General features: G+C 48.0%; 1 protein-coding gene across 1 annotated transcript; it reads right to left on the reverse strand.

Annotated features, from left to right (window-relative positions):
• Positions 1 to 1,728: 1,728 nt before the first annotated feature.
• Positions 1,729 to 26,400, reverse strand: ZDHHC7 (zDHHC palmitoyltransferase 7). The gene is made up of 8 exons (XM_083164242.1): positions 26,242 to 26,400; positions 16,919 to 16,999; positions 9,456 to 9,776; positions 7,744 to 7,868; positions 7,341 to 7,437; positions 5,447 to 5,528; positions 4,014 to 4,144; positions 1,729 to 2,254 (listed from the first exon to the last, which is right to left on the reverse strand). The coding sequence occupies exons 3-8, from the start codon at positions 9,759 to 9,761 to the stop codon at positions 2,081 to 2,083; spliced, it is 915 nt and encodes a 304-aa protein (XP_083020368.1). The 5' UTR covers positions 9,762 to 9,776; positions 16,919 to 16,999; positions 26,242 to 26,400; the 3' UTR covers positions 1,729 to 2,080.
• Between the last annotated feature and the right edge of the window lie 1,479 nt (positions 26,401 to 27,879).

The following is a 27,879-nucleotide window of genomic DNA, read 5'->3' on the forward strand; positions in this document are numbered from 1 at the left end:
CTCTTTTTCAACTTCAAGTAAAATTTGATCCTGCATACGCTGCTGCTGTGGCACTCCCATATGCAGCACCCCCTCATCCCCCAATACCTGTGGCTTGTAGACACATTTTTGTAGTGAATATCAGAACGCAGCTGAGACTCTGGCACGGTGCAAAAGGTTTTGCCCTGCCTTGTGCTGGATATAGGTATGTCACCAGCATCAGGAATAAGGGGAACCTCATGAGAACCGTACTGTCCTGGGAACATGGTCTGCGCCACAGAGCCTCCAGTGACCAATGTACTTATTATTACTGCCTGTCGCTGAGGGCCAGAGGCACCTGAGGACAAAGGGAACCTGTGACTAAATCAGAGCATGACCTCAATCCACAGTGTATCCTAACAGTGTCAGGCAAGGCTCTTCTATTACCATAGGATTACATGGGTGACTAATGGGAGGTACAGTCCTAGTTTACAGTAACAAGTACAATGATGGGAAAGTCAGATCGATAACACACTGCTTGTTCCAGACCTGGGACAATGAGAATGAATATAGCTGGGAACGTCTAGCCATGATTGAAAGATGCAGGTATGCTTGCTGCAAAACACCCAAGACAACCATCCTAAGGCTTACCAGCAGTTGTGGCACTACAGGTCCCAGACAGCCTGTCCTTGGTTTTGTAGTGAGGCACATTTACAGTGCATGGTACTGACCACACTGTAGACCAGGAATGCTAGTAACTCTCATGAGATTAAGCAGAGGTGGCAATAAGTGGCCCTGCAGCTATGAATGAACTACACGTGCTAGCCTCGTCCATCAGCAGCTGGAGAACTGGATTGGGGGGGGACACCTTTCCTACTGGACAAGGGGTTTACATCACTCCTGTACAGAAAGGATGGGGGAAGGGGGGGGGGGGGGGGGTGGGGGGGGGGGGGCATTGTACAGGAATCCGGAGAACATCAAATTAAATCTATACATTATTCCACAAATCAGTGCATAGGATTACTCCCATCGGCAACAGTGCCAGGTCAGACACACAGGATCAATCATATAGGTGGCGTCGCAATCAATCATAACCTAAGAGCCACCATGCAAAACATATTACACGCAGAGACAGCAGTCATATAGAGAACAGCGCTTTCTCCTCCCCACCATGACGTATATACCCGTCCAACAGTTCTCACTAGAACATGGGAAAGCCGGACCAGGTACATAGCCATCACAGGTAACCGGGTGCCACTGAACAGCAGCTAAGATGTTGGGGGGAGGGGGTCCAGTAACTACCAGGTAAAGCAGTAGAGAGTGAGCCCATAGACATTCTGTATTTTAACATTTCATTCATATCATAAGAAACAACCAAAAAAAATGAAGTAACTTCCATCAATCAGCCACAAATTGTACTGCACGTTCCTTATGTGCCAAGTGACCAGGAGTCACGGGCAGGTGGGAAGACATAAGGGAAAGCTGGAGGAGGAATGGAGAAACGAGAACAGTAAGGAAAACGAGACAACGGAGGAATGTAACGATAGGAAGAATACTAATAGGACACTGAGGATGAAGGTAAATCATTGAGTAATTCTGGGAATTGGGGAAGTAATGATACCAACATGCATACACCAAAGCCCAGCACGAGGACCGCATGCCGACACCTAGAGATGCGTGTAAGGGTGTAGTATGCTCCTCCCACTGCGACAGTTTTGAAGTCCCATCAACACTAAATAAAAGTTTCCATCGATCTTCTACGCATCCATCGATCTTCTACGCAGCGATGAAACATTCTGTAGAACTCACAAGTTTTATCCAGCTCATCGTTATAATAAAAAACGATATGCCATTATACGTTAATAAACTAAAACAAACAGATATAGATGTAGATGCAATCAGAATAAATTACAACCTTCCAGAAACAGCCGTCATCCGTTCCAGGTGACGCCATTGTAGCGCTTGTCTGTGGGACGCCCCAAAAAATTGTCTTCAATAGGAAAAATGCCATAATGATTATTGTCGTGTGTGTAAAAGTCTCTTCCTTTGGCTGTAGTAGGACCACTGGCAGCGAGGCCGCTCCGTGTGCAGCAAATAAATACCCCATTAGTAGGGATGATCCTCAGACAGAGAACTCGGTGCCCCCTTTGCGTGCCCGCAGGAAACGTCTGACTTGTAAGCCCGCAAAGGGGTTAATCCACAGGAAGGAGGGTTGTCCCCCAAACACAGACCTCATGCCGTCCCACCTTAGTCTTCGCTCCCACGTCGGCTTCTCACTCTTCAGTCGCTCAATCTCCTGCCAACAAAATTGTTTACAAAAAGTTGAGTATTCGCCATTGTGAGAAATCAGCCAAAGCTGATTCATATAGAACTAGGCTTCAGGTCCCCTAATTGCCTCAGCCCAATTAGCCTTCCATCTGTTCTATAACCATTAGTTCTTTCTATAGACTGTACATTACTTTTACAGCTTTCTTGTAACGTATTTTTCCCCATGGAAAAACAATATTAAATGTGGGCGAGAAGAGGATCCGGAGACAGCGCAATTCTACATGGGGTATTAATGGCAACAGTCGGGAGACATAAAAGGGAAGTGCGGGCCCCTCATCAGATGCGCTAATTACCCTACATCACCCCGATATAGCGCAACAGTGCACAGCACGAATCAGGAATCGGTTACCTGCCCAGCGCGGGGGATGAGGGATCGGTCCGTTATGTCTCACACCAATGACTTACCGGATATTAATCCTGGATTCTTTGTACAGTTGTAAATAACCATATATATCATGCAGATTACTTCGCTGTACTGTACATCATTGATATTAAGATAGGACTAATAATTCTGGTACTACTACTACTAATAATAATAATAAGAATGACTAAACTAATTTAACATAATTGTTATGGAGAATGAGAGCAGAGACCCAACATTAGGAGACTCTGTGATTTACATCAGTTTAGTGCTACGTCGGGATTACCTAGTTCTTAACCCTTTCATCACCTTTTTTGTTATATACATAGAACTAGGGACGCCAATCTAGAAGATTTTCAATCCCGGAATTGGAGTATGGATAACTGAACGGAGCAGGGAGAGCAGGTGTGGGGAGCAGCAAGTGAGGCTGAGTGTAGGAAACAGTGACAGTCAGTGTAGAGAGCAGTAAAGGAGGGTGGGAGTAAGGAGCAATGAGGTTGGGTGGGGGTAGGCAGCAGTGAGGGAGGCTGGGAGTAGGCAGCAGTGAGGGAGGCTGGGAGTAGGCAGCAGTGAGGGAGGCTGGGAGTAGGCAGCAGTGAGGGAGGCTGGGAGTAGGCAGCAGTGAGGGAGGCTGGGAGTAGGCAGCAGTGAGGGAGGCTGGGAGTAGGCAGCAGTGAGGGAGGCTGGGAGTAGGCAGCAGTGAGGGAGGCTGGGAGTAGGCAGCAGTGAGGGAGGCTGGGAGTAGGCAGCAGTGAGGGAGGCTGGGAGTAGGCAGCAGTGAGGGAGGCTGGGAGTAGGCAGCAGTGAGGGAGGCTGGGAGTAGGCAGCAGTGAGGGAGGCTGGGAGTAGGCAGCAGTGAGGGAGGCTGGGAGTAGGCAGCAGTGAGGGAGGCTGGGAGTAGGCAGCAGTGAGGGAGGCTGGGAGTAGGCAGCAGTGAGGGAGGCTGGGAGTAGGCAGCAGTGAGGGAGGCTGGGAGTAGGCAGCAGTGAGGGAGGCTGGGAGTAGGCAGCAGTGAGGGAGGCTGGGAGTAGGCAGCAGTGAGGGAGGCTGGGAGTAGACAGCAGTGAGGGAGGCTGAGAGTAGGCAGCAGTGAGGGAGGCTGGGAGTAGGCAGCAGTGAGGGAGGCTGGGAGCAGGCAGCAGTGAGGGAGGCTGGGAGTAGGCAGCAGCTAGCGCTCAGCACTGCCCCAACATAATCTTGGCCAAAATCCCAGGATCCCGCCAATTCCAATCCTACACTGAATGTATTATATAGTAAAACTATTGGGGGTGTATGTTATTATGTGGTTGAGCACACGGTGTCCCCCCATGATGATAACCCACCCACAGGCCCCCCAATAACAGTGTCTGCAGACATGGCGTCATACCGTTTCGTCATTGCATATTGAGTGAAGTTGGGTACCAAACATAACAGCGGTGAATGTGAGGAAGAGGAGGCCCTCCAGGCAGAGGAAGATCATGAGGATTACAGTGGCCGGAGGAGAGAAGCTGCTGCACTCTACAAGATAGAGAGGGAGGTTAGCTGACAGAGTAACATAACACCGAGGGATCTGCTGCTCGCACTGCACACCACACAAATACACAACACCGAGGGATCTGCTGCTCGCACTGCACACCGTACAAATATACACAACACCAAGGGATCTGCTGCTCACACTGCACACCGTACAAATATACACAACACCAAGGGATCTGCTGCTCGCACTGCACACTACACAAATACACAACACTGAGGGATCTGCTGCTCGCACTGCACACCACACAAATACACAACACCGAGGGATCTGCTGCTCGCACTGCACACCACACAAATATACACAACACCTAGGGATCTGCTGCTCGCACTGCACACCACACAAATATACACAACACCAAGGGATCTGCTGCTCGCACTGCACACCACACAAATATACACAACACCAAGGGATCTGCTGCTCGCACTGCACACCACACAAATATACACAACACCAAGGGATCTGCTGCTCGCACTGCACACCACACAAATATACACAACACCAAGGGATCTGCTGCTCGCACTGCACACCACACAAATATACACAACACCAAGGGATCTGCTGCTCGCACTGCACACCACACAAATACACAACACCGAGGGATCTGCTGCTCGCACTGCACACCGTACAAATATACACAACACCAAGGGATCTGCTGCTCACACTGCACACCGTACAAATATACACAACACCAAGGGATCTGCTGCTCGCACTGCACACCACACAAATATACACAACACCGAGGGATCTGCTGCTCGCACTGCACACCACACAAATATACACAACACTAAGGGATCTGCTGCTCGCACTGCGCACCACACAAATATACACAACACCGAGGGATCTGCTGCTCGCACTGCACACCACACAAATATACACAACACAGAGGGATCTGCTGCTCGCACTGCACACCACACAAATATACACAACACTGATCTGTTTTGTGTTTTCACATAAAATTGCCTGGAAAAGCCACAGAAATATATAACAGGAAATAATCAGATGGGAAAACATTGTTTTGTGGTTTATAAAGTATCTGTAAAATTCTAAATGTCCAATACAAAGAAAAGTGTTATAACAATATACCACTGTGGTTTCTTAGGGCTAATTACTGGCCAGCCTGGGCCCAGTGCACTGGTGACATCTGTGTGAGGGATACTCTCCTGAGGGTGACACTCCTGGGGGGGGGGGGGCAGCAGTTATTTGATGCCCATGTTTCTAGATCAGCCGTCTGGCAGGATGTAACCTTTTTGGTAGAAGCACAGAAGGTAGATACAGCCACTTACCCATCCACTGTACCCTGACGCAGGTGAAAAGCTGGAGGCCACAAAGGACCAGAGCATGGAGGGAGATCAGAGCTATGTACATCTGGAACCAGAGAAGGATTCGTGAGGTGACTGTGCCTTATGCTGGCCACACATCAGACCAACTTTCCTCCAACTAGTTGGTTGGACTGAAAATCTGGTACTGTATGGGGGCAAATGCCAATAAGCAATTTGCTAACAAACTCAAGGGAATGGACAAAAACATTCAGTGAAATTATTTAAATCAAATAGGTCCAACTACACCACATTGTCTGAGCGACAGTTGTTGTCCATTTTCAGATTTGGGAAACAAAGGACTTCATTACAAATGACATTTGCTCCGTCCAGGACCAGGTTTTTATTCCTTCCAACCAACTAGTTGGATGGTTGGAGGAAAGTTGGTCTGATGTGTGGCCAGTGTTAGGCAAAGGTTATGCGAGTCCAATACAAGATATTTCGGTACTCTTTACCTAACAAGGCGCCCACGATTTTGATCGTGGGCATCGCATGTAAAAAAATCGCGGGCATCGCGGCCATTGAATGCACTAAAAATCGGGTGCGAAGCGACCGACGCGATGCCCGCGATTTCCCATAGGGATCAATGTTAAATTTCTCAATTGACCCGATTTTACTGTTCAATGCCTCAATGGACCCGATTTTTCCATAGGAAACAATGTTAAATGGCCCACAGAGGCCAAATAGCCACCCTGAAGTGTGAAATGGCCCCCACAATTGTTAACGCCACCCCACGATCAACGTCAACCCGAAGCGTGGCGAGCGCAGCGAGCCCGCGAGGGGCGGCGGTACGCGTCCTACGACCTTTTCATACCCCCACTATCCACGTCGGCGTGGAGTTGAGAATAGAATAGTGTGGCGAGCGCAGCGAGCCACCGAGCCCGAATCGTGGCGAGCCCCGCGAGGGGACGCGGATACCTTCACAGGTAAACGCGTCCCTTTGCGGGTTTCACAGGTATCCGCGTCCGCTCGCCGCGCTTCGGGCTCGGTGGCTCGCTGCGCTCGCCACACTATTCTATTCTCAACTCCACGCCGACGTGGATAGTGGGGGTATGAAAAGGTCGTAGGACGCGTACCGCTGCGCTCGCCACGCTTCGGGTTCACGTTGATCGTGGGGTGGCGTTAACAATTGTGGGGGCCATTTCACACTTTAGGGTGCCTATTTGGCCTCTGTGGGCCATTTAACATTGTTTCCTATGGAAAAATCGGGTCAATTGAGGCATTGAACAGAAAAATCGGGTCAATTGAGAAATTTAACATTGTTCCCGATGGGAAATCGCGGGCATCGCGTCGGTCGCGGCGCACCCGATTTTTAAGTGCATTCAATGCCCGCGATGGCCGCCGTGCTAGGTAAAGAGTACCGATATTTCATATACATTGTGATATTGCCCTTGTGCTCTTCCTCCTTATAGTAGTAGCCCACACATGGGTCCCCCTCCCTCCCTACACTAGCCCAGCTGCAGGGTCCCCCCTCTCTCACTACAGTAGCCCAGCCCCGGGGTCCCCCACCCTCCTTACAGTCACCTAGCATGGGGATCCCCCACCCTCCTTACAGTCACCTAGCATGGGGGATCCCCCACCCTCCTTACAGTCACCCAGCAGTGGGGTCCCCCACCCTCCTTACAGTCACCCAGCAGTGGGGTCCCCCACCCTCCTTCCAGAAGCTCACAACTAGGGTCCCCCTCCCTCCCTCCATACAGTATCGGCTGACCAATAAGAGTATTGCGGTCTCATGAATGAAAGAGCACCAGCACAGGGTCAGCTGGTCTCATCATACTGTGGCTGGGGAGACACTGTCTGACCACATTACACCAGCAGCACATTGCAGGAGCCGAAGCATGAAACATTGAGAAGGGCTCACCGTGAACAGCACGAAGAACCTCTGGTTCTTTTCCCCCACGCAGTTATTCACCCACGGGCAGTGGTGATCCATCTTCCGGATGCATCGCTTGCAAATACTGGGACAGGCAGAGAAATGGCCGTTACACGGTCTGTGCTTTATCCATAGACGCGTCATACAACAATACAGACAGACTACTGTACATAACAGCTTTACATCCCACAGAAAGCTCAGGCCTGAAGGTATAAGGGGAAACCATGCACCATTCCCGGGTTAGTGGCCCCACTAGGGCCCCCAGTGTATATCAGTAACAAGAGACAGAATATAGGAACATTAGTTGGATATACGCCAACATATGTGAGCGCAGAAAGTGGTAGTAACCACTGCAGTATGTGTGACAGTCATAGTGATGCTGGGGGATTACCTGCAGTGGTGAGCACGCTCCGGTTTGATACTGCAACATTTTGGACATTTATAAATCACTTCCCCAGGCTTCAGCTGCAAGCTCTCCATATACTCCTTAGTGGCGTTTCCTTTGGGCACCGCCCCCTACAGGCACCAGGGAAAGTGTGAGAAAGGCAGGTTATCACTGCATGGAATAAACACCGCTGCACTCAGGAAACACATCAGGGGTTAATTAACACTTAATACTAAGCAACTGATACACATATGGAAAACTCCTGTACATTAGCATTATCACAGCATGGTGTCTATATTACTGCAGTTATGACAGAGCAGAGATAATGCACTATAGGTGCCTGATGCATACAGTGTACAAGAGTACAGGCTCAGCGGCACCTAGCACACAGGCAGGCGCCTGATGCATACAGTGTACAAGAGTACAGGCTCAGCGGCACCTAGCACACAGGCAGGCGCCTGATGCGTACAGTGTACAAGAGTACAGGCTCAGCGGCACCTAGCACACAGGCAGGCGCCTGATGCGTACAGTGTACAAGAGTACAGGCTCAGCGGCACCTAGCACAAAGGCAGGCGCCTGATGCGTACAGTGTACAAGAGTACAGGCTCAGCGGCACCTAGCACACAGGCAGGCACCTGATGCATACAGTGTACAAGAGTACAGGCTCAGCGGCACCTAGCACACAGGCAGGCCTGATGCGTACAGTGTACAAGAGTACAGGCTCAGCGGCACCTAGCACACAGGCAGGCGCCTGATGCATACAGTGTACAAGTGTACAGGCACAGCGGCACCTAGCACACAGCCAGGCGAGCTCAGCGGCACCTAGCACACAGCCAGGCGAGCTCAGCGGCACCTAGCACACAGCCAGGCGAGCTCAGCGGCACCTAGCACACAGCCAGGCGAGCTCAGCGGCACCTAGCACACAGCCAGGCGAGCTCAGCGGCACCTAGCACACAGCCAGGCGAGCTCAGCGGCACCTAGCACACAGCCAGGCGAGCTCAGCGGCACCTAGCACACAGCCAGGCGAGCTCAGCGGCACCTAGCACACAGCCAGGCGAGCTCAGCGGCACCTAGCACACAGCCAGGCGAGCTCAGCGGCACCTAGCACACAGCCAGGCGAGCTCAGCGGCACCTAGCACACAGCCAGGCGAGCTCAGCGGCACCTAGCACACAGCCAGGCGAGCTCAGCGGCACCTAGCACACAGCCAGGCGAGCTCAGCGGCACCTAGCACACAGCCAGGCGAGCTCAGCGGCACCTAGCACACAGCCAGGCGAGCTCAGCGGCACCTAGCACACAGCCAGGCGAGCTCAGCGGCACCTAGCACACAGCCAGGCAAGCTCAGCGGCACCTAGCACACAGCCAGGCAAGCTCAGCGGCACCTAGCACACAGCCAGGCAAGCTCAGCGGCACCTAGCACGCAGCCAGGCGAGCTCAGCGGCACCTAGCACGCAGCCAGGCGAGCTCAGCGGCACCTAGCACGCAGCCAGGCGAGCTCAGCAGCACCTAGCACACAGCCAGGCAAGCTCAGCGGCACCTAGCACACAGCCAGGCGAGCTCAGCGGAACCTAGCACACAGCCCGGCGAGCTCAGCGGCACCTAGCACACAGCCAGGTGAGCTCAGTGGCACCTAGAATACAGTCAGGCAAGCTCAGCGGCATCTAGCACACAGGCAATCGGGCTCAGCGGCACCAAAAGGATGAGGGTGACTGGTACTCACCGGGTCAGTCAGCATTGTCCTCATGTGGGAAGTCAGCGCCAGTACCGCGAGGCAGTTGAAGATTGTCCCATTAATCACAGAATACCAAAAGTCTCTGGAGGGCAGCAACATAACAAAAGTCACCACAAAGTCTGCATAGAACACCAGCATCCACGTGATCACGGCACAGACCATGCCGCAACCGTCACGTATAAACCATAGCTTGTCCGCTAACTCGGCCTCTGATGGGGATGTGTTATAGCCATCACTCTCGTTAAGAAGAGGATGGTGCTCCACGTCACGGAAGCGGTGTCCTGAGGACTGCATGTCTGACAGGTCGCCCTGGGAGAGAAGACAAGACAAGGTCACAGATCCACAGATACAACCACAACCCAGCGGAACATTCTGGACAAACATTATATTGTGCATGGCTCTGTGCTCAGAGATGTGTAATACATGAAACTTTCGTACTGCATGTGACGGAAAACATACAATGCCATTCATTCACTCCGCACACTTATGTGCAATGTAAAGAATGTTCATGGCTTTAATACGATTAGTTCCACAATATATCAGTTTTTAACCGTGAAGCCCTTTACTCCACCCCAATCAGCCCTAAATATTCATTTCCTATATATATATATATATATATATATATATATATATATATATATATATATATATATATATATATATATATATATATATATATATATATATATATATATATATATATATATATATATATATATATATGTCAGGGCAAAAAGGGCAAGCAGCAGTACACAGCAAACTAAGGCTCTGTTCCAGCCCATATTAATAACAGGAGAAGAGAAGGTGACAGATAGGAATACACGTACCTGCCAGAGATGCAGGGTGGGTACGCTTACCCTATATGCATATCACGGCTATACCTCAATATGAGGACACAACAGCGAGTAGCCGGTTGCTGCTTCTTCTCAGTATCAAAGGCCACACTCTGAGGCCAAAGCACTCACTGAAGGGACACAACCAGACCTCCATCTGACCCAACCTAAATGCCAGGTACACAGAACACCCTCTGTCAGGGTGACTGGATGTCGCGTACAATGAAATAACATCTATGTATTAAGAGTTGCTGATGAGAATAAGATTTAAGGCTCGGGAGAGGTCAGGCAGCTCATATTCAGTATAAGTATTACACGCCTCTGGGATGGTGCCAGACTGATATTGATTGCGACTTGGAGGACAAATGCTCCTAAAAGTATTATTGATTGTGAGTAAATGGAAGGGGGCGGGACGCTCTGCCTACAGTAATAGATGCCCAAAAACAAGAAGCTAGATGCAGGCGACACACATGGTAACATTATTACTTACACAGCTGACAAAGGGGGAAGGAGAAATATACACGGACACACATAAGGAATGGAATAAAGATGGCTATTAAGTGGAGGCGAGGCATTACTGCACCTCATCTGAGGCAGTCCATTGCTTTTTATCGGCATGCTATGTATATAGGTAATGGCAATTTGTAAAACGAAAAAAAAAAAATGCAAAAAGATCTAGTACTAGATCACCGTAATATTGTACAGGGCAGGGGTACAGCACGATGTACCTGAGCGCCATAGTACTAGATCACCGTAATATTGTACAGGGCAGGGGTACAGCACGATGCACCTGAGCGCCATAGTACTAGATCACCGTAATATTGTACAGGGCAGGGGTACAGCACGATGTACCTGAGCGCCATAGTACTAGATCACTGTAATATTGTACAGGGCAGGGGTACAGCACGATGTACCTGAGCGCCATAGTACTAGATCACCGTAATATTGTACAGGGCAGGGGTACAGCACGATGTACCTGAGCGCCATAGTACTAGATCACCGTAATATTGTACAGGGCAGGGGTACAGCACGATGTACCTGAGCGCCATAGTACTAGATCACTGTAATATTGTACAGGGCAGGGGTACAGCACGATGCACCTGAGCGCCATCTTACTAGATCACCGTAATATTGTACAGGGCAGGGGTACAGCACGATGTACCTGAGCGCCATAGTACTAGATCACCGTAATATTGTACAGGGCAGGGGTACAGCACGATGTACCCGAGCGCCATAGTACTAGATCACCGTAATATTGTACAGGGCAGGGGTACAGCACGATGCACCTGAGCGCCATCTTACTAGATCACCGTAATATTGTACAGGGCAGGGGTACAGCACGATGTACCCGAGCGCCATAGTACTAGATCACCGTAATATTGTACAGGGCAGGGGTACAGCACGATGTACCCGAGCGCCATAGTACTAGATCACCGTAATATTGTACAGGGCAGGGGTACAGCACGATGTACCCGAGCGCCATAGTACTAGATCACCGTAATATTGTACAGGGCAGGGGTACAGCACGATGTACCCGAGCGCCATAGTACTAGATCACCGTAATATTGTACAGGGCAGGGGTACAGCACGATGTACCCGAGCGCCATAGTACTAGATCACCGTAATATTGTACAGGGCAGGGGTACAGCACGATGTACCTGAGCGCCATAGTACTAGATCACTGTAATATTGTACAGGGCAGGGGTACAGCACGATGTACCTGAGCGCCATAGTACTAGATCACTGTAATATTGTACAGGGCAGGGGTACAGCACGATGTACCTGAGCGCCATAGTACTAGATCACCGTAATATTGTACAGGGCAGGGGTACAGCACGATGTACCCGAGCGCCATAGTACTAGATCACTGTAATATTGTACAGGGCAGGGGTACAGCAGGATGTACCTGAGCGCCATAGTACTAGATCACTGTAATATTGTACAGGGCAGGGGTACAGCACGATGTACCTGAGCGCCATAGTACTAGATCACTGTAATATTGTACAGGGCAGGGGTACAGCACGATGTACCTGAGCGCCATAGTACTAGAACACCGTAATATTGTACAGGGCAGGGGTACAGCACGATGTACCTGAGCGCCATAGTACTAGATCACCGTAATATTGTACAGGGCAGGGGTACAGCACGATGTACCTGAGCGCCATAGTACTAGATCACCGTAATATTGTACAGGGCAGGGGTACAGCACGATGTACCTGAGCGCCATAGTACTAGATCACTGTAATATTGTACAGGGCAGGGGTACAGCACGATGTACCTGAGCGCCATAGTACTAGATCACTGTAATATTGTACAGGGCAGGGGTACAGCACGATGTACCTGAGCGCCATAGTACTAGATCACCGTAATATTGTACAGGGCAGGGGTACAGCACGATGTACCCGAGCGCCATAGTACTAGATCACTGTAATATTGTACAGGGCAGGGGTACAGCACGATGTACCTGAGCGCCATAGTACTAGATCACTGTAATATTGTACAGGGCAGGGGTACAGCACGATGTACCTGAGCGCCATAGTACTAGATCACTGTAATATTGTACAGGGCAGGGGTACAGCACGATGTACCTGAGCGCCATAGTACTAGAACACCGTAATATTGTACAGGGCAGGGGTACAGCACGATGTACCTGAGCGCCATAGTACTAGATCACCGTAATATTGTACAGGGCAGGGGTACAGCACGATGTACCTGAGCGCCATAGTACTAGATCACCGTAATATTGTACAGGGCAGGGGTACAGCACGATGTACCCAAGCGCCATCTTACTAGCTTTATTTAAAGAAGAACATTTATTTATGGTGCTGCTAGGATTCATCAGGGAGACAGTACGGAGGCCACGTCTGCGTCCGCACCCCAAGAGATATTTCCAATACACAATCGTAAAGCTGAGGATAACCTGTCATCCTGACAGATTCATTCCCAGTGTGATTCCGCGCTGCCCCACAGGCCCTGTCACACTCAGTATTCCTCATTCCCCCCTCTAATCACATCGCTCCCCAGACGGTTCTGACAATCACCTGATGCACAGACAGCCGGAACCGGATAAACGCGTCAGGTCTAATAAGTAAACTATTACATGGAAAATCATATGTCCATAGGAATATATTGTATTGAGTAAAATAATCCCAGAGAATGTATGTCAAATCCCCCCCCCTCCCACCCCCCAAAATAAATACATCCCAAAACATGTCCGTGTCCACATGAATTGGGATTACATGTAGCATACAGGTCAGCACGGATGGGGTATTCATTAGCATTACTGCCTCACAGCGCCGAGGTCACGGGTCAGATTCCCACCATGGCTATAACTGTGTGGAGTTTTTATATTCTCCCTGTACTTGTGTGGGTTTCCTTCCACAATCCAAATATATACTGGTAGGTTCATTAGCTCGCAACAAATGAATCCTAGAATGTCTGTGTGTGCGTGTACATGTGGTTGGGAATATAGATTGTAAGCTCCACTGGGGCAGGGACTGATGTGACTGTTCAAATATTCTCTGTAAAGTGTATAAATAACTGGTAATAAATAATAAATACAGGGAACAGATGTACTGAACCATGGGCTGCTCATGTTGGGTTTATTACAGAGCATTTACATTACAACACCAAGAAGTATATTTACTAAGGTACTTGTGTATTATAACGGCGCCCATCGCATCGCATAGCACTAATTAAGGTATGTGATGGGACCCGATTTTCGGGTCCAAAGACCCGCATTGTACAATAAAATATCGCAATGCGTGGCATGCGATGCAATTTTTAATTGTACAAGCACCCTGATGGGTGATTACTATGTTAAATGCACCCCCATTGTTAACGTAACCCCCACTATCAACGCCAACCCGAAGCGTGGCAGGTGCAGCGGCACGCGTCCTCCGACCTTTTCATACCCCCACTATCCACGTTGGCGTGGAGTTGATTTTAGACAGTGTTGTGAGCGCAGCGAGCCACCGAGCCCAAAGCGTGGCGAGGGGATGCGGAAAACATGTGAAGTAATCCGCGTCCGCTCGCCACACTATCTAAAATCAACTCCACACCGACATGGATAGTGGGGGTATGAAAAGGTCGGAGGACGCGTACCGCCGCCCCTCCCGGGCTCGCTGCGCCTGCCACACTTCGGGTTAGCGTTGATAGTGGAGGTTGCATTAACAATGGGGGTGCATTTAACATAGTAATCGCCCATCAGGGTGCCTGTACAATTGAAAATCGGGTCGCACCGCATGCAATGCGATCAATACGATGCCCTACGATGGAAATCTTGGGCGCCGTGATAATACACAAGTACCTTTACTAATGTACAGGTTTATAACAGTAGAGATGTCCTTAGCAACCAATCAGATTAATGAGACTATCTTCTAAAAGGATTTAGATCTATGATAAGTAGAATCGGATTGATTGCTATGGGCTACGTCTCTACTACTACAAAGCCAAACCCAACAACTGTTCTGACGTTGTTTCTGGTTAGTGACAGAACTCTGTATAATGCACAGTTTAAAGTTTTGCGTTACATTGATACAGTGGGATACGGTCACTACGGTAGCCAGGCACCATGCCCTAAGCATACTGAGCGCAGCGAGCCATGCGAGGGGACGTGGTGGTACTTTTCAGTGTCCATGTCAACACAACATGTGCCGACAGGCGGAGTCTCATGCCCTACCATACACTAGGACATAAGGGTAAAAGAACAAAAAACAAAACATGTCAACCTAATGACCCATGTCGACCTAATGACTTTCTAACAACTTGCTGGTGACCAACTAATCCACACCCGTGAGGCACCGTTCCCGAAGCATGGCGAGCGGACGCGGTGTCCATGTCAATACGACGTGTGCCGACAGGCGGTGTTTCATGCCCTACCAGACTAGGACATAAGGGTAAAAAAAAACATGTTGACTTTTTCACTGTCGACCTAGACGCATGTGTAACAACTTGCTGGTGACCAACGGATCCACACCCTATACAGTTATATTTATATATATTGCACTACAACACAGTTTCCAAAACTCCGCCACTACAGTCCAGGTTTTTGAAGGATTTCCATGCTTGAGTCTAGATCACGGGTGTCAAACACAAATCCGGCCCGCCAGACCTCGTCATGTGGCCCGCGCGAGGAGATAGCACGCAGGGGCAGTGTGTCTAAAACAGGAGTGCTGCGGGCCGCGTCCACGTCCACGGCCGCCTTACCTGTTCCTCCACTGTCGGCGGCCATGTTCCTGTAGGCACAAATGTATGCGGCTACAGAAACATGGCCGCCGGCCTCCACGGCTACGTGGAGGAGGGCCCGGCCGCCTGTTCCCTCTGATGCCCGGCAGTGACAGACACTGGGTGGGGACGTCATGACGATGACGCCGCCCGCTCATGCGTCTGTAGAGAAGTAGGAGAAGGCAGGGAAGCTGGACCGGGAGTCGGGGACAGTGTGGCCGCAGCAAGCAGTGAAGAAAAGCTGGAAGCCGCAGCAGCTGCAGGACAGACGGAGAAACAGTAAGTGAGGATGAGGATCACACTCACAATAAAATAAAAATATATATCTGCTGTTTCCTGAGGTGTCCCCGTGTATAATAATAATAATAATAATGCCATGACACCACAGGCTGCTCCTCCTGTATAATCATTTATGTGTCATGGCATTACTTTTATTATATTATACAGGGGGAGCAGTCTGTGGTGTCATGGCATTATTATTATACAGGGGGAGCAGCCTGTGGTGTCATGGCAATCATTTTATATTATACAGGGGGAGCAGCCTGTGGTGTCATGGCATTCATTTTATATTATACAGGGGGAGCAGCCTGTGGTGTCATGGCATTCATTTTATATTATACAGGGGGAGCAGCCTGTGGTGTCATGGCATTCATTTTATATTATACAGGGGGAGCAGCCTGTGGTGTCATGGCATTATAATTATACAGGGGGACCTACAGATACAACCGGCCCTTTGAGGGTGACCAAACTGCTGATGTGGCCCCCGATGAATTTGAGTTTGACACCCCTGATCTAGATGGTTAAATCAAGTTTGGGAAATTCTGGGCCGAGTTTGGGAAATTCTGCATTATACAACAGCATGTACTTTTACATATACAATTTTATATAAAAAAATAATCCATCCCACCCACAAAGGAGGGGCACTGGGTACAAAGTCCCACACTACACTTCACCTGAATAATGAAACCGAGGGCTTGTTTAGTACAGTATATATACCATACCGCTGTACCCAAATGCCTGGACTGCCGGTACAATGTCGTCTCAAGATTGAGTGGGCCTCTATGTAATAGAGCATACACATGGTGAGATATGCACTATTTTTCTATTCCATATTGCTTATAGAAGCAAAATCGAATAGGCACGGAATGGTTTTTCTACATTCGATCCCAATGTGCGCTCCCGTGTAGTGTAAATCGAATAGAAAAATAGTCATGGCAGCCAAGACTATATAGTACAGCAATGTCCTATATAAGCAAATCAAAAGCATTTTGCGTACCATTCGATCCCGATCGAATCGCAAGCACCCACTATAAAAGGCGCCAGGGGGAATGTTTCTGAATAACCAAGCCCGCCATTAACAATAAAGGCAATTAGTGAGTCCCCACAACTCACCTCACAGCTGTCATAGATGTTATTCGGACATCATAGGCCACTCCTGGTGTTCCGAGATCCAACCAATCATGTCCAAGAGACCTAGGAGGACACAGGCGGATTAGCGCATGAGGTGGAGAAGAAGCGTCAACAGGATCATTGTGTCACTAGGGGACACTGAAACAGAACCACGCTGTGGCGTTACTTGCTTGATGTTTAATGTGAATCCACGTAAACCAACAACACGGGGGTCCCTATCCTCAGCAGCTGGCAATAACAGCTCCCAGACAGACGCAGCTGAACCACATCCCTCTGCAGTAGAACCAAAGATTATACTGCACAATGTGCGTGAGAAATGCTTCAGAGCACAGTGGAAACCCTGTCATATGTCATTTCAGAGTGACATCACATACCAGGAGCAGGTTATTCCAGCTGGGGAGTATACGCAGAATGCCAGGAAGACCAGGAGCTGGGCCACAAAGTGGGTGAAGCTACACTATTTTTATAGGTGCCACCATGCTGCCCTGAGGAATGCATGTGATGAAAAGGAAATTAGATGTAATCACCAGAACACTTACACTCCTTAATTAATTATACACTTCTAGAGCACAGACAGAGTTCAGTACTGCGCGGCCAAACCAGTTCCGGAGAATGTAACTGGACGGGTTCTGTTCACCATGCGAACTCAGAATAAGTGCAGAAGCTGCTGCTGTGTGTGTGTGTGTGTGTGTGTGTGTGTGTGTGTGTGTGTAGGGGGGGGGGGGGGGAATGAAACCCACATTTAGGTTACAGCTAATAGAATGAAAAAAGCTATCTATCTATAGAACATGTGGAATATGTCCATATAGGTTTATTGCGCCTCGCCCCATCATGACCCTGGGGTGGGCTGACAAAGGATAGCCTCATCGCCAATGTTCCCTCTAATTTTACGAAAGCTGTGTGCGGCTAAAGATTTTGGCTGTGCAACTTTGGAATGAAATTTACATTTTTGTGCGTCACTTATATATAACTGGAAAATGACGTTCAACATTTGTGTTAACTTTACTTCAAAATTATATTAAACATTGAAACATTCAAAATACAGCACACAATGTAGTTAATGGGTGAAACACACATTAATTGAGTCCACAACTGCAAAAAGGGACCACTGCTGCTTTGTGCGCTCAGTTGTAATGTCTGTGCGCATGCTCGTCAAGATGTGTGCGCGCGCACGTGCGCACAGCTTAGAGGGAACACTGCTCATCGCACATGATTCCAAGAGAAACAAAACATAAGGCTAAATAAAAAGTGCAATAAGTGAAGAAAACAAGCACATTAACTATAACAGTATATTACCAAAACGTGCAATATGCGTATATACACACACACACACACACACTAGTGAGCAAGGCCATGCAGTGCAGTCACATTGAGAAAAATGCGACTGCAGTTCACGGGGGGCGACGAGGTGGCGACACACCATTACGGGGGCTGCGGCGTGGCATTTTCGGGGGCGTGGTCTGGAGAATGCAGGCGTGTCGGGACCAATCAGGAGGGTGGGGTGGCGGCTGCGTGACATCACACATAGCCGCGGCGACCCAAATGTATTACAAATGCGACTGTTGGTAAATGGGCCCCTGAAGCTCCAAACACACTAGATGGGAAGGGCCCTTCTGAAAAATATATATTTTTTTAAATGTCTAGTGTGTATGCTCATTACCGTTAATGATGCACGCTCCCACGCACCGTTAATAAAACATCCCCCCACATAAACACCCGGTAACGTGACTGAACGATATTGTTTACAGATATCGTTCAGTGTGTACACACACCATCTGCTATAAAGCCAACAACCTTCATGTTCAGTGCGACCCGGTAACGTGACTGAACAATATTGTTTACAGATATCGTTCAGTGTGTACACTCACTATCGTTTGATCAGCAGCATAACCACCGATACAGTTTATATAGACGGTGCCCTTAGTCGTCTAGTGTGTATGGGGCTGTAGAATTAATTATAAGTACCTCACTCATTACTTCTTGTAAGGGTGGCCTCAGGGGATTGTGGAAGCCCGACTAGAAGGGATATTTGCATATAACGGATCTTAATTATTCATTAGAATTTCTATTTCATCTTTATTTAATTAAGGTAAGGGATGTGGCCCAACCGCCAGCAGAGATTTAGGTGCCCCGTCACTCCTGCATGCATCACCATCGAAAAAGCATTTGCCACGAATATTGCAGACACAATGGGCCTTATTCGGATCTGAGCTCAGTACAATTTTTGGGGAAAATGGGCAAAACCATGTGCACTGCAGGTGGGGCAGATGTAACATGTATAGAGAGACTTAAATTTGGGTGTGGTGTGTTGAAACTGAAATCTAAATTGCCATGTAAAAATAATGCAGCCAGTATTTACCCTGCACAGAAACAAAATAACTCACACAAATCTAACTCTCTCTGCACATGTTACATCTGCCCCACCTGCAGTGCACATGGTTTTGCCCATTTCCCAAACAAATTTGTACTGAGCTCAGATCTGAATAAGGCCCAATGGGTGAGATTTAATAGGATGAGAGAATCAGAAAGTGAGAGTTTTGGTAAGAAATCTCCAGTTTTTTTAAAGTGGCAATCATTTACACTGCAAAATCAAACTGGTTTTGCAGTGTAAATCATCCTATTAAATGTCACCCAATGTATTATGTACAAATACAATTATTCAATTAAAATTTTTGTTGCATAATAATAATACACTCTGTTCTAATTCTCCAAATTGTCATGTCTATATACTGAATGAATCTTTGTGAGCTTTTGTGTCATTGGATGCATCGTTAAATGAGTTTATATTCCTTATTTTCTGACAAGGGCAATCATAAAACTTCATATTGGAAACTAAGACACAATTGGGGGACTAAAGCGGTTTGCGGGTTCTGTGATCACATAGCACTTTCATACAATTACACCTCTGTGTTTGTTCTGGAAAAGAAAATAATCAGCCTTAAAAACTGCTTTGTGCTGCTTTGTTTACATAAAAGTACAGAAGGTTGCACCTTGAGGTGCGTACACATGGTGTGATTTGGTTGCTGAGTGATTTTGGCTTAATATCGCTCAGCGATCATATCGCTCAGCGTATCGTTTTTATCAGCAACAAGCTAATTTGCCAGAAAAGTAAAAATTGAAAAGTCAAAATACTAGTACAGGGCTGGTTGCGGGAGCGCGCTCCTAGCGAGATCGCCCTGTACACCCTCAAAAGCACAGGCAATATGGTCACTCAGCCACCATTTAGCTAGCAATTCTAGTGTTCATTCTAGCACCTGCTATCTTTGAAAATCCATGCAGTTCCTCTTCCCTGCCTGGGGTGTCGCTGTCTGCTGTGGTGTTTCTAGCAGTGTGGTCTGTATATCAGCACTGATAAGCAAACCATACCTGTGCTAGAAACACCATAGCAGACAGTGACAGCCCAGGCAGGGAAAAGGAACTGCATGGGTTTTCAAAGATAGCGGGTGCTAGAATGGACACTAAATTCTGGCTTATATCACCCCGTGTGTACAGGGCTTAACTGTGATCCCATTCATCCCAAGTGCTGTGTGTCAGGGTACAAGCTGCTTATCCAGTGCACACTCAGCTTCGGCCACTAGGGGAACACATGACACAGGTGCAAAGTACCTAGTAGTAGTAGTAGTACGTTTATTTATAAGGCGCCACAAAGTGTCCGCAGCGCCGTACATAGCAAACAAAAAAAAACAAATTACAAGGTAACGTACAGGGTGTGTAGAAAGATACAGTATAAATAGGGGTATAGCTGGTAGAACTAAAATCAGCATCAGTTCAGAAGTAGGTGTCAAAATAGTCAAGGAGACCGAAGATGAAGTAGAGGAAGGGAAGAACAGGACAGGAGCACAGGTGAGGTAATGAGGTAGGGTGAGTACGTGAGGAAGGAGGGCCCTGCTCATAAGAGTTAACATACTAAAAATAGGTGGGTGGACGAACGAAATACAATAGGATAAGTAGGAACGGAGGGGAACGGAGGCAGGATAGGAGGATCAAAAGAGGTTAGGAGGAGGGATAGGCTAGTCGAAAAAAGTGGGTTTTGAGGGAGCGCTTGAAGGAGGTAAGGGAATCAGATAGCCTGATGGGTGGCGGGAGGTTGTTCCAGTGCAGGGGGGCAGCGCGAGAGAAATCTTGGACACGGGAGTGGGAGGAGGTGATTAGGTGAGAGGTCAGTCGGCGGTCAGCGATGGAGCGAAGAGGACGGGAGGGAGTGTGGATAGAGATCAGTGAAGAGAGGTAGGGAGCTGTGGAGGAGGAGAGAGCCTTGTAGGTGGTGGTGAGGAGTTTAAAGAGAACTCGGAAAGGAATGGGGAGCCAGTGAAGAGATAAACAGAGGGGGGAGGCGGAGGTAGAGCGGCGGGAGAGGAAGATGAGCCTAGCAGCAGCGTTAAGAATGGATTGGAGAGGTGCGAGGCGGGTGAGAGGTAGCCCAGAGAGAAGGATGTTGCAGTAGTCAAGGCGGGAGATGACAAGAGAGTGAATGAGAATTTTGGTCGCGTCAGTGGAGAGGAATGGTCTGATGCGTGAGATGTTGCGTAGGTGAAAGCGGCAAGACTGTGAGAGAGCACGAATGTGGGGGGTGAAAGAGAGGGAGGAGTCAATGATGACACCGAGGCAGCGCGTTTGGTCGGTGGACGTGATCTCGGTTTCACCAATGCTGATGGAGATAGTGGGAGAAGAGGGGATGTTCGGGGGATGGAAGATTAGAAGTTCAGTTTTAGCCATGCCTACTTTCCTGACCAAGTACTGACTCCACATGGCCCGAGATGGTGCCAGAGTAGTCACCTGACATTCCATAGGGATAGCTACATGTGTAATGCCCTCAGTCACTGCTAGACATCTGCGACGGGAAAAAGAACTTGTCACTCATATTCCAATAAATTGTTACTTTAAAAAACCCTACAGTCCAAAGTAATATGTATGCATTGTGTCATTAGATCGACGTCGGAATTCTGACTTGTTACTCCGACAGCGGGGCGAACACAAACAAGCCCCTTGCGGGCTCGATGGCTTGCTGCGCTCAGGACAAGTTATATTCTACCTCTATGGGGGCCATGGACCCCCCACATGGGAGAATAGCTCCTGTAAGTCGGGTCCTGACTGTCAGGAGGTCATCCGCCACCCTCTGGCATTTTATCAAGTTCCTGATTGTACTCCCAGATACAGTTCCAGGGTCCCACTTGCTACCCCTAATCTGCAAAAAGTGCCGCCTACCATCCTTATCCTTAGTAATAAAGCAAAAGTCAAAAATTAAACAAAGATGGGGGAAAAAACTAATTCAAACTACCGTATCCTCAGATTTCCCCACTCCCCGGAGACCCCCCCAAAAACTCCCTTTACGGAAGCAGCCACCCTAAAATACCACATCTAACCATTTGCCCTACAATGACCCAATGTTATTATGTAATAGTAGGCAGCAGCAGACTATTCACACCGAGGGTGCGGGTCATAGGTTCCACATACATTAGGCCTATCGCTGAAAGTCAACAGGGCTTAAGGTTAACACCTCAAATAGGTTGACAGTCAAAAAAGTCGACATGAGTTTTTCAAGGGCTTTTGTCCGGAATGTCGACATGAACACGTCTAAGTGTATCGCATCCTCTCGCATGGGTCTGTGCATTCACCATGCTTCAGGCACGGCACTATTATATTCTCCCATCACTCCATAGTGGATGGTAGGGTATGAAATACCGCCTGTCGACAAAATTTTTTTTGACTGTTGACCTTCCCATTGTCGACCTTATCCATGATGTGAATTGTGTAACGGAGTGATGTAGCAATGGAGCGAATTGTGTCCACCTAAGCCCTGTCGACTTCAGTGGTCGACCTAATGTATGTCAACCTATAGAATGCTCAGCCAGACCGCTCCGCACACAGTGCTGTGTGCTGATCAATCTGTCAGGCCCAGTGTTCTCCGGTGAGGACACTGGGCGTGACCGGCGATCATGCTGGATCTTCATCGCCAGGCAATAGCTATGGCCTTACACACTGAGCGATGTAGGGACACGGTGGAGGCGATCTAGTGATATCGCTTAGTAAATGCCCAGATTATTTCCTAGCTGTGTCATTTCAAGCATTAAATGATACATACTTGCTGGCTCTCTGTACCGCCCCACAGGGTAGATGCAGGCGGCCAGCGTTGCGAGTGCTGCAAAGCCTACATCACTCTGTTACACAATTTGCAGCAATTCCACCAGACTGCAATGTGCAGTTAGTAAGTATTGCATTGCTTAAGGTGCCCATACACGAAGCGACGGGGCGGTGAGATGCGCTTGCCCGCGCACATTCCATCGCACAGCACATAAAGTATGTGCTGCCCGTACTTTTTGAACTAGATTGCAATGCATCTAGTTGAAACCTCGCGGTGCTTCAACCCCTAGTTCATAATGCACAGAAGTTATCGCTCCATGTATGGGCACCTTTAGGGCTGAGTTGTTATATACAGGCAACAGGGTCATATCTCAAAGGGAAAAGGTCAACAGCAATCAGATGATAAGAGAAGCTGTGCTATGGAATCGCTCTGCGCTCTCTTATCATGAGCACATAATACACTGTCAAGGACAGAACAGGCTGTGCTGAAATACAATGAGATCCCTTTAGAGGCCTGGATATTCAGTAGGTAGGATAATATGAGCAGTGAAAGTGAGATGATATGCCAGATGGAATAGCAAATATTGTGTGTGGTATCTTACACCACAATGAACATGGTACCGGTTGATATGTCGACACAGGAAAAAGGTAGACATGGTCTGGGACGACTTGCAAAAGATCGACACAAGCAAAAGGACTACAAGTTTTTCATGATTTTTTTTAAACCAACTTATTACTTCTCCATCCATGGCGGCATAGGGGGAGAATATACTTGTGTGCCGAGCGCAGAAAGGTGCCGTGTCCAAAGCACGCAGTACACTAATACAGATGTTAACAGACGGTGAACAATGTGTGTCAACTTTATACTGTGTTGAACTTTTGCTTGTGCCGACCAATAGTGGTCATCCTATTCACCTAATAATCCACACCCCACTAAACAACATCACCAGACTGGTGCCTGCGGGCAGTAACGTCTAGTGTTCATTCTAGCACCTGTCACACCCAAGCAGTACTGCACTCCTGCCTGGACTGACACTCTATGCTCAGCTCTGGTTCTTCTAGCACAATCTGCTCTGTATATCAGCACTTGAAGTACAAAAGCAGAGAGCAACTCCCCAGACAGGAAAGAGGAACTGCAGGGGTTATATCAGTTTCAGGGTGCTTAAACACTAATTGATGCGGTTACTGGAGATACAGGGGTCACATCTATATGTGCCCTGTACAACAGGCTCAGAGCACCTCTCTCCTACACAGGGCAAGTCATGTGTGGGATGTGTGCCGTATGACTACGCAGGTCTCATGCACATCCGTGGTGATATGTAGTGAGGAACTGTATGTGGAACATGGCATTGGCATATTATTACAGGTTGAGTATCCCTTATCCGAAATGCTCGGGACCACGAGCATTCCGAATAAAGGATTTTTCCGGTTTTGGGAATTTTTTTTTTTTTTACATACTTACCTGTCCCCTGGTGGGTCCCCGATGGTCCCTCGGCGTCCATGGAGTCCTCCAGTGTCCACAGCAGGCCTTCAGCTTAATCTCCGGCATATCCAGTGGTCCCAGGAATGCAATGCGCGAGTTCTCAGGCGTGCCGGTGCCATCACCGGCGCGTGGGAACTCGCGCAATGCACTCCTGGGACTGCTGGAGATGCCGAAGATGAAGCTGAAGGCCTGCCGGGGGACTAGGTAAGTCTAAAAAAGGGTCAGGGGGGGAATTCGAACTATTAAAAAAAAACACGGTTTTTGGAATAATTCGGATAACGGATATTCGGATAAAGGATACTCAACCTGTATTATTATTATTAGCAGTTTCGTATATTGTGCAGCAAAATACTGTTGTGCTTTACAAATGGAAACAACAGTGATTAAATAAACTGAGTAGTTACAGTCAGAGGTAGGAGGGCCCTGCTCGTAAGCTAAAGCCCTGTACACACGGAGCGACGGGAGCCCTGTGCTTAAGCACAGATCGCTCAGCACACATCGCTGACACACATGTGATGCACCAGCGATGTGTGCTGAGCAGTTCTCTGCTGAGAACATTGGCGATATGACTCCATTTTGACTGCATGCTGTCAAAATCTAGTCAGGCGATGGACGGGACCGCACATCGCCGTCGCTATGGGCTGTATACATGGGGCGATGTGTGCTTAATTTCTAAGCAATCCAGACAAGTCGAGAAAATCGCCCCATGTGTGGGGGCCTTTACACTGTATATTACATACAAGCCAGGTACCCAGATCATGTTAAACCAGCCCCACGTTAAGATTCCTTCATGCTGGTCCTAGAAAAAATGTAATTGGAGTTGATTTTATAGAACTTTACATAATTAATAATTTCCTCTCTGATAACAGATTTCCATTCACAATCCAGTTCCTGCAATGTTGTACAAGAAATCACAAATAAAGACACAAATATCCAATGAGCGCGCTCAGCCTAGACACGTGTGTGTGTGTCAAGGGAGGAAATATATACACAATTACTTCTCACACACACACACTATTGTCTGTCATTTCCTTCCTCGGCCCCAGAGAGAGGAACTTACACCACCCTGCCTCCGTGTATAGGATATAGTTACACAGGAGTACGCTGCAACTGTACACATGCTGTAAATCCAAAGCACAGCTCCTTCCAGTGCATGTCAGTCATTCCCAGATCTACATGTGCAATCCCTATGTACACACATAAATTATCCTCACAGAACATAGATTGTAGATGGATAGGAGAACAGACCAGCTGTCACTCACAGATATCCCCAAGGGGCACAGTGGTGTACATATGTATGTGTGGACTATGTAAAATGTGTATCAGTGCAGATACTTGTACAGTATGTATGTGTGTAGCAGTGACCCATGCTACTGTATGTGTATATATGTATGCATACCATTGATTGATGTGGAATATATATATATATATAGTATGTATATGTATGGGTGTGTACCCGTGACTTGTGCCGTCTAGAGTGTGTGTAAATATGTTTGTGCACAAATGCATATATGTACATGTGAGAATACATAGTGTGTGAGTATACACTCAGGAATTAATGAATGCCTTTATCTATATGCTACATAGAGTCCATCACACTGGCTGGTCCCCACCTTCCCCCTGGCAGCCATTCCTCGGGTTGTGCAACGCTGGGAGCGGATAATGATGATACATTGCTGCAGGCTGTGCGATACAATGTGGACCCGGAGGACTGCGTCAGACCCCGGGCTTCCCGTCTTACCTAGCTGTCGCCCGGCTCCATTGTCCCCTCGGATGCTGCCGGCCACCGCTGCCCCTCTCTGACTACCAACCCCAGCTGCTACTTCCGGGGTCGGTGGGTTCGGCTCTCTCCGGAGGCACCTGAACGGGCTCTCGGCAGATTCCGGAGCTCTACGACGCGCAAGCGTAAACCAGCTAAAAGCATCAGGCGCGGTCATGTTGCTTAAGGGAACATCCCTTGCCTACCATGTAGGCGCCATCTTGGTTGTGGCAAAATAAAATATTTTTACATTTAAATATTGCAGTTTTCTCCTGTGGAATGTAGCAAAATTATACCGGCAGAAGATTATTGTAAATTCTCCCCTATGGGCTCACAGAAGGAAGTTATGAGTATATATTGAGGCATACCCTCCAACATATAAAAGTTAGAAATCGGTACACATTGTTAAAGGGGCGTGTCCAATGGTAAACAGAGCATGTCCATGGGTTAAGGGGGAGTGTCCACGCCCCCCTTTTCGAATGTGATTGTGTACTCTACTGGGCATATATAAATATATATTACCATTGCATACCTCCCAACTGTCACGATTTTAGAGGGAGGGTCCCGATGTCCCACCCGCGGCAGGCATTGTCCCGCTGCGGGGGGTGGCAGTTGGGAGACCCCCCAATCTAGTAGAATAGACGCTGTACGCATGCGCACAGCGTCTATTCTCGTATGAAAATGAGGTTGCGGCTAATTAGCATAAGCCACGCCCTCATTTGCATACACTCCACCCCCTTTTTGGACGCTCGCACTGCTTCGCCGCGTGAGTGTCCCTATTTCTTCAGGTCAAAAGTTGGGAGGTATGCCATTGTCGCCGGGTTCTTAATATTTTTTTCACAACACTTATCCCCTATAGACGGTCCACCACCGCCTTTTTAGGCCCCGTGCAGACAACCCATAGCAAACAGGTAAGGTAATTTATTACTATAGAGAGAAACACACCCTCCTCCTTTCTCAACCCTTTAACTTGGCGCTGATTTTCCTTCTTTTCTCTATCCATATATATAATTATATATATATATATTCTGGATGTACTCTTGTCTCTACAATAAAACTTTTCTGCTGAAATAAGACCTTGGTGAGTGCCCATTTCATCTACTACTATACCTTTTGATGTTCATTCATCTGTTGGAGCACCCCCTTTGAAAACTTGCAACATTGAGTGCGGACCCTGTCAATATATATATATATATATATATATATTCACTGGTTACCATAACGACCGGACATGCGTCTGTAAGACAATAACAAAATGCTAAAACAGCAGGAATAGCAACAATCACAGTGCATAAAAAAATAGAAAAATACATGTTGGCATATTATAAATAACATACAAATGCATAGTACAATAAATACATTGAACTATACAAAAAACTCAGTCCGAACCTGTAACAAAAAGGACAGGATCATTATAGTCGGACATGAACCAAATATATGGAAAGTCAAAAGAAGTCATAAAAGTATATAACACGGGGGACACTTAAATGTCAGATGAAGCAGTGTAAGCCAGCTGATTCATTAAGACCCCTCGGCGCCAGTGTACCCAATCTGTGGATCCACTGTGCCTCGCACCTGAGGAGCTTCAATGATCTATTGCCACCTCTAATACTAGCAGGC

This window comes from Crinia signifera, chromosome 11, assembly GCF_055691185.1.
Source record: "Crinia signifera chromosome 11, ASM5569118v1, whole genome shotgun sequence".
Classification (NCBI taxonomy): Eukaryota; Metazoa; Chordata; class Amphibia; order Anura; family Myobatrachidae; genus Crinia; species Crinia signifera.

Excerpts from the sequence above, each read along its gene's own strand:
- ZDHHC7 (XM_083164242.1), bottom strand. The coding sequence starts at position 9,761 with ATGCAGTCCTCAGGACACCGCTTCCGTGACGTGGAGCACCATCCTCTT. Across the intron at positions 5,529-7,340 it reads GGTTCTTCGTGCTGTTCACG|ATGTACATAGCTCTGATCTC; the intron begins GTGAGCCCTTCT and ends CTCTGGTTCCAG. Across the intron at positions 2,255-4,013 it reads CAATATGCAATGACGAAACG|GAGATTGAGCGACTGAAGAG; the intron begins GTATGACGCCAT and ends TTTTGTTGGCAG.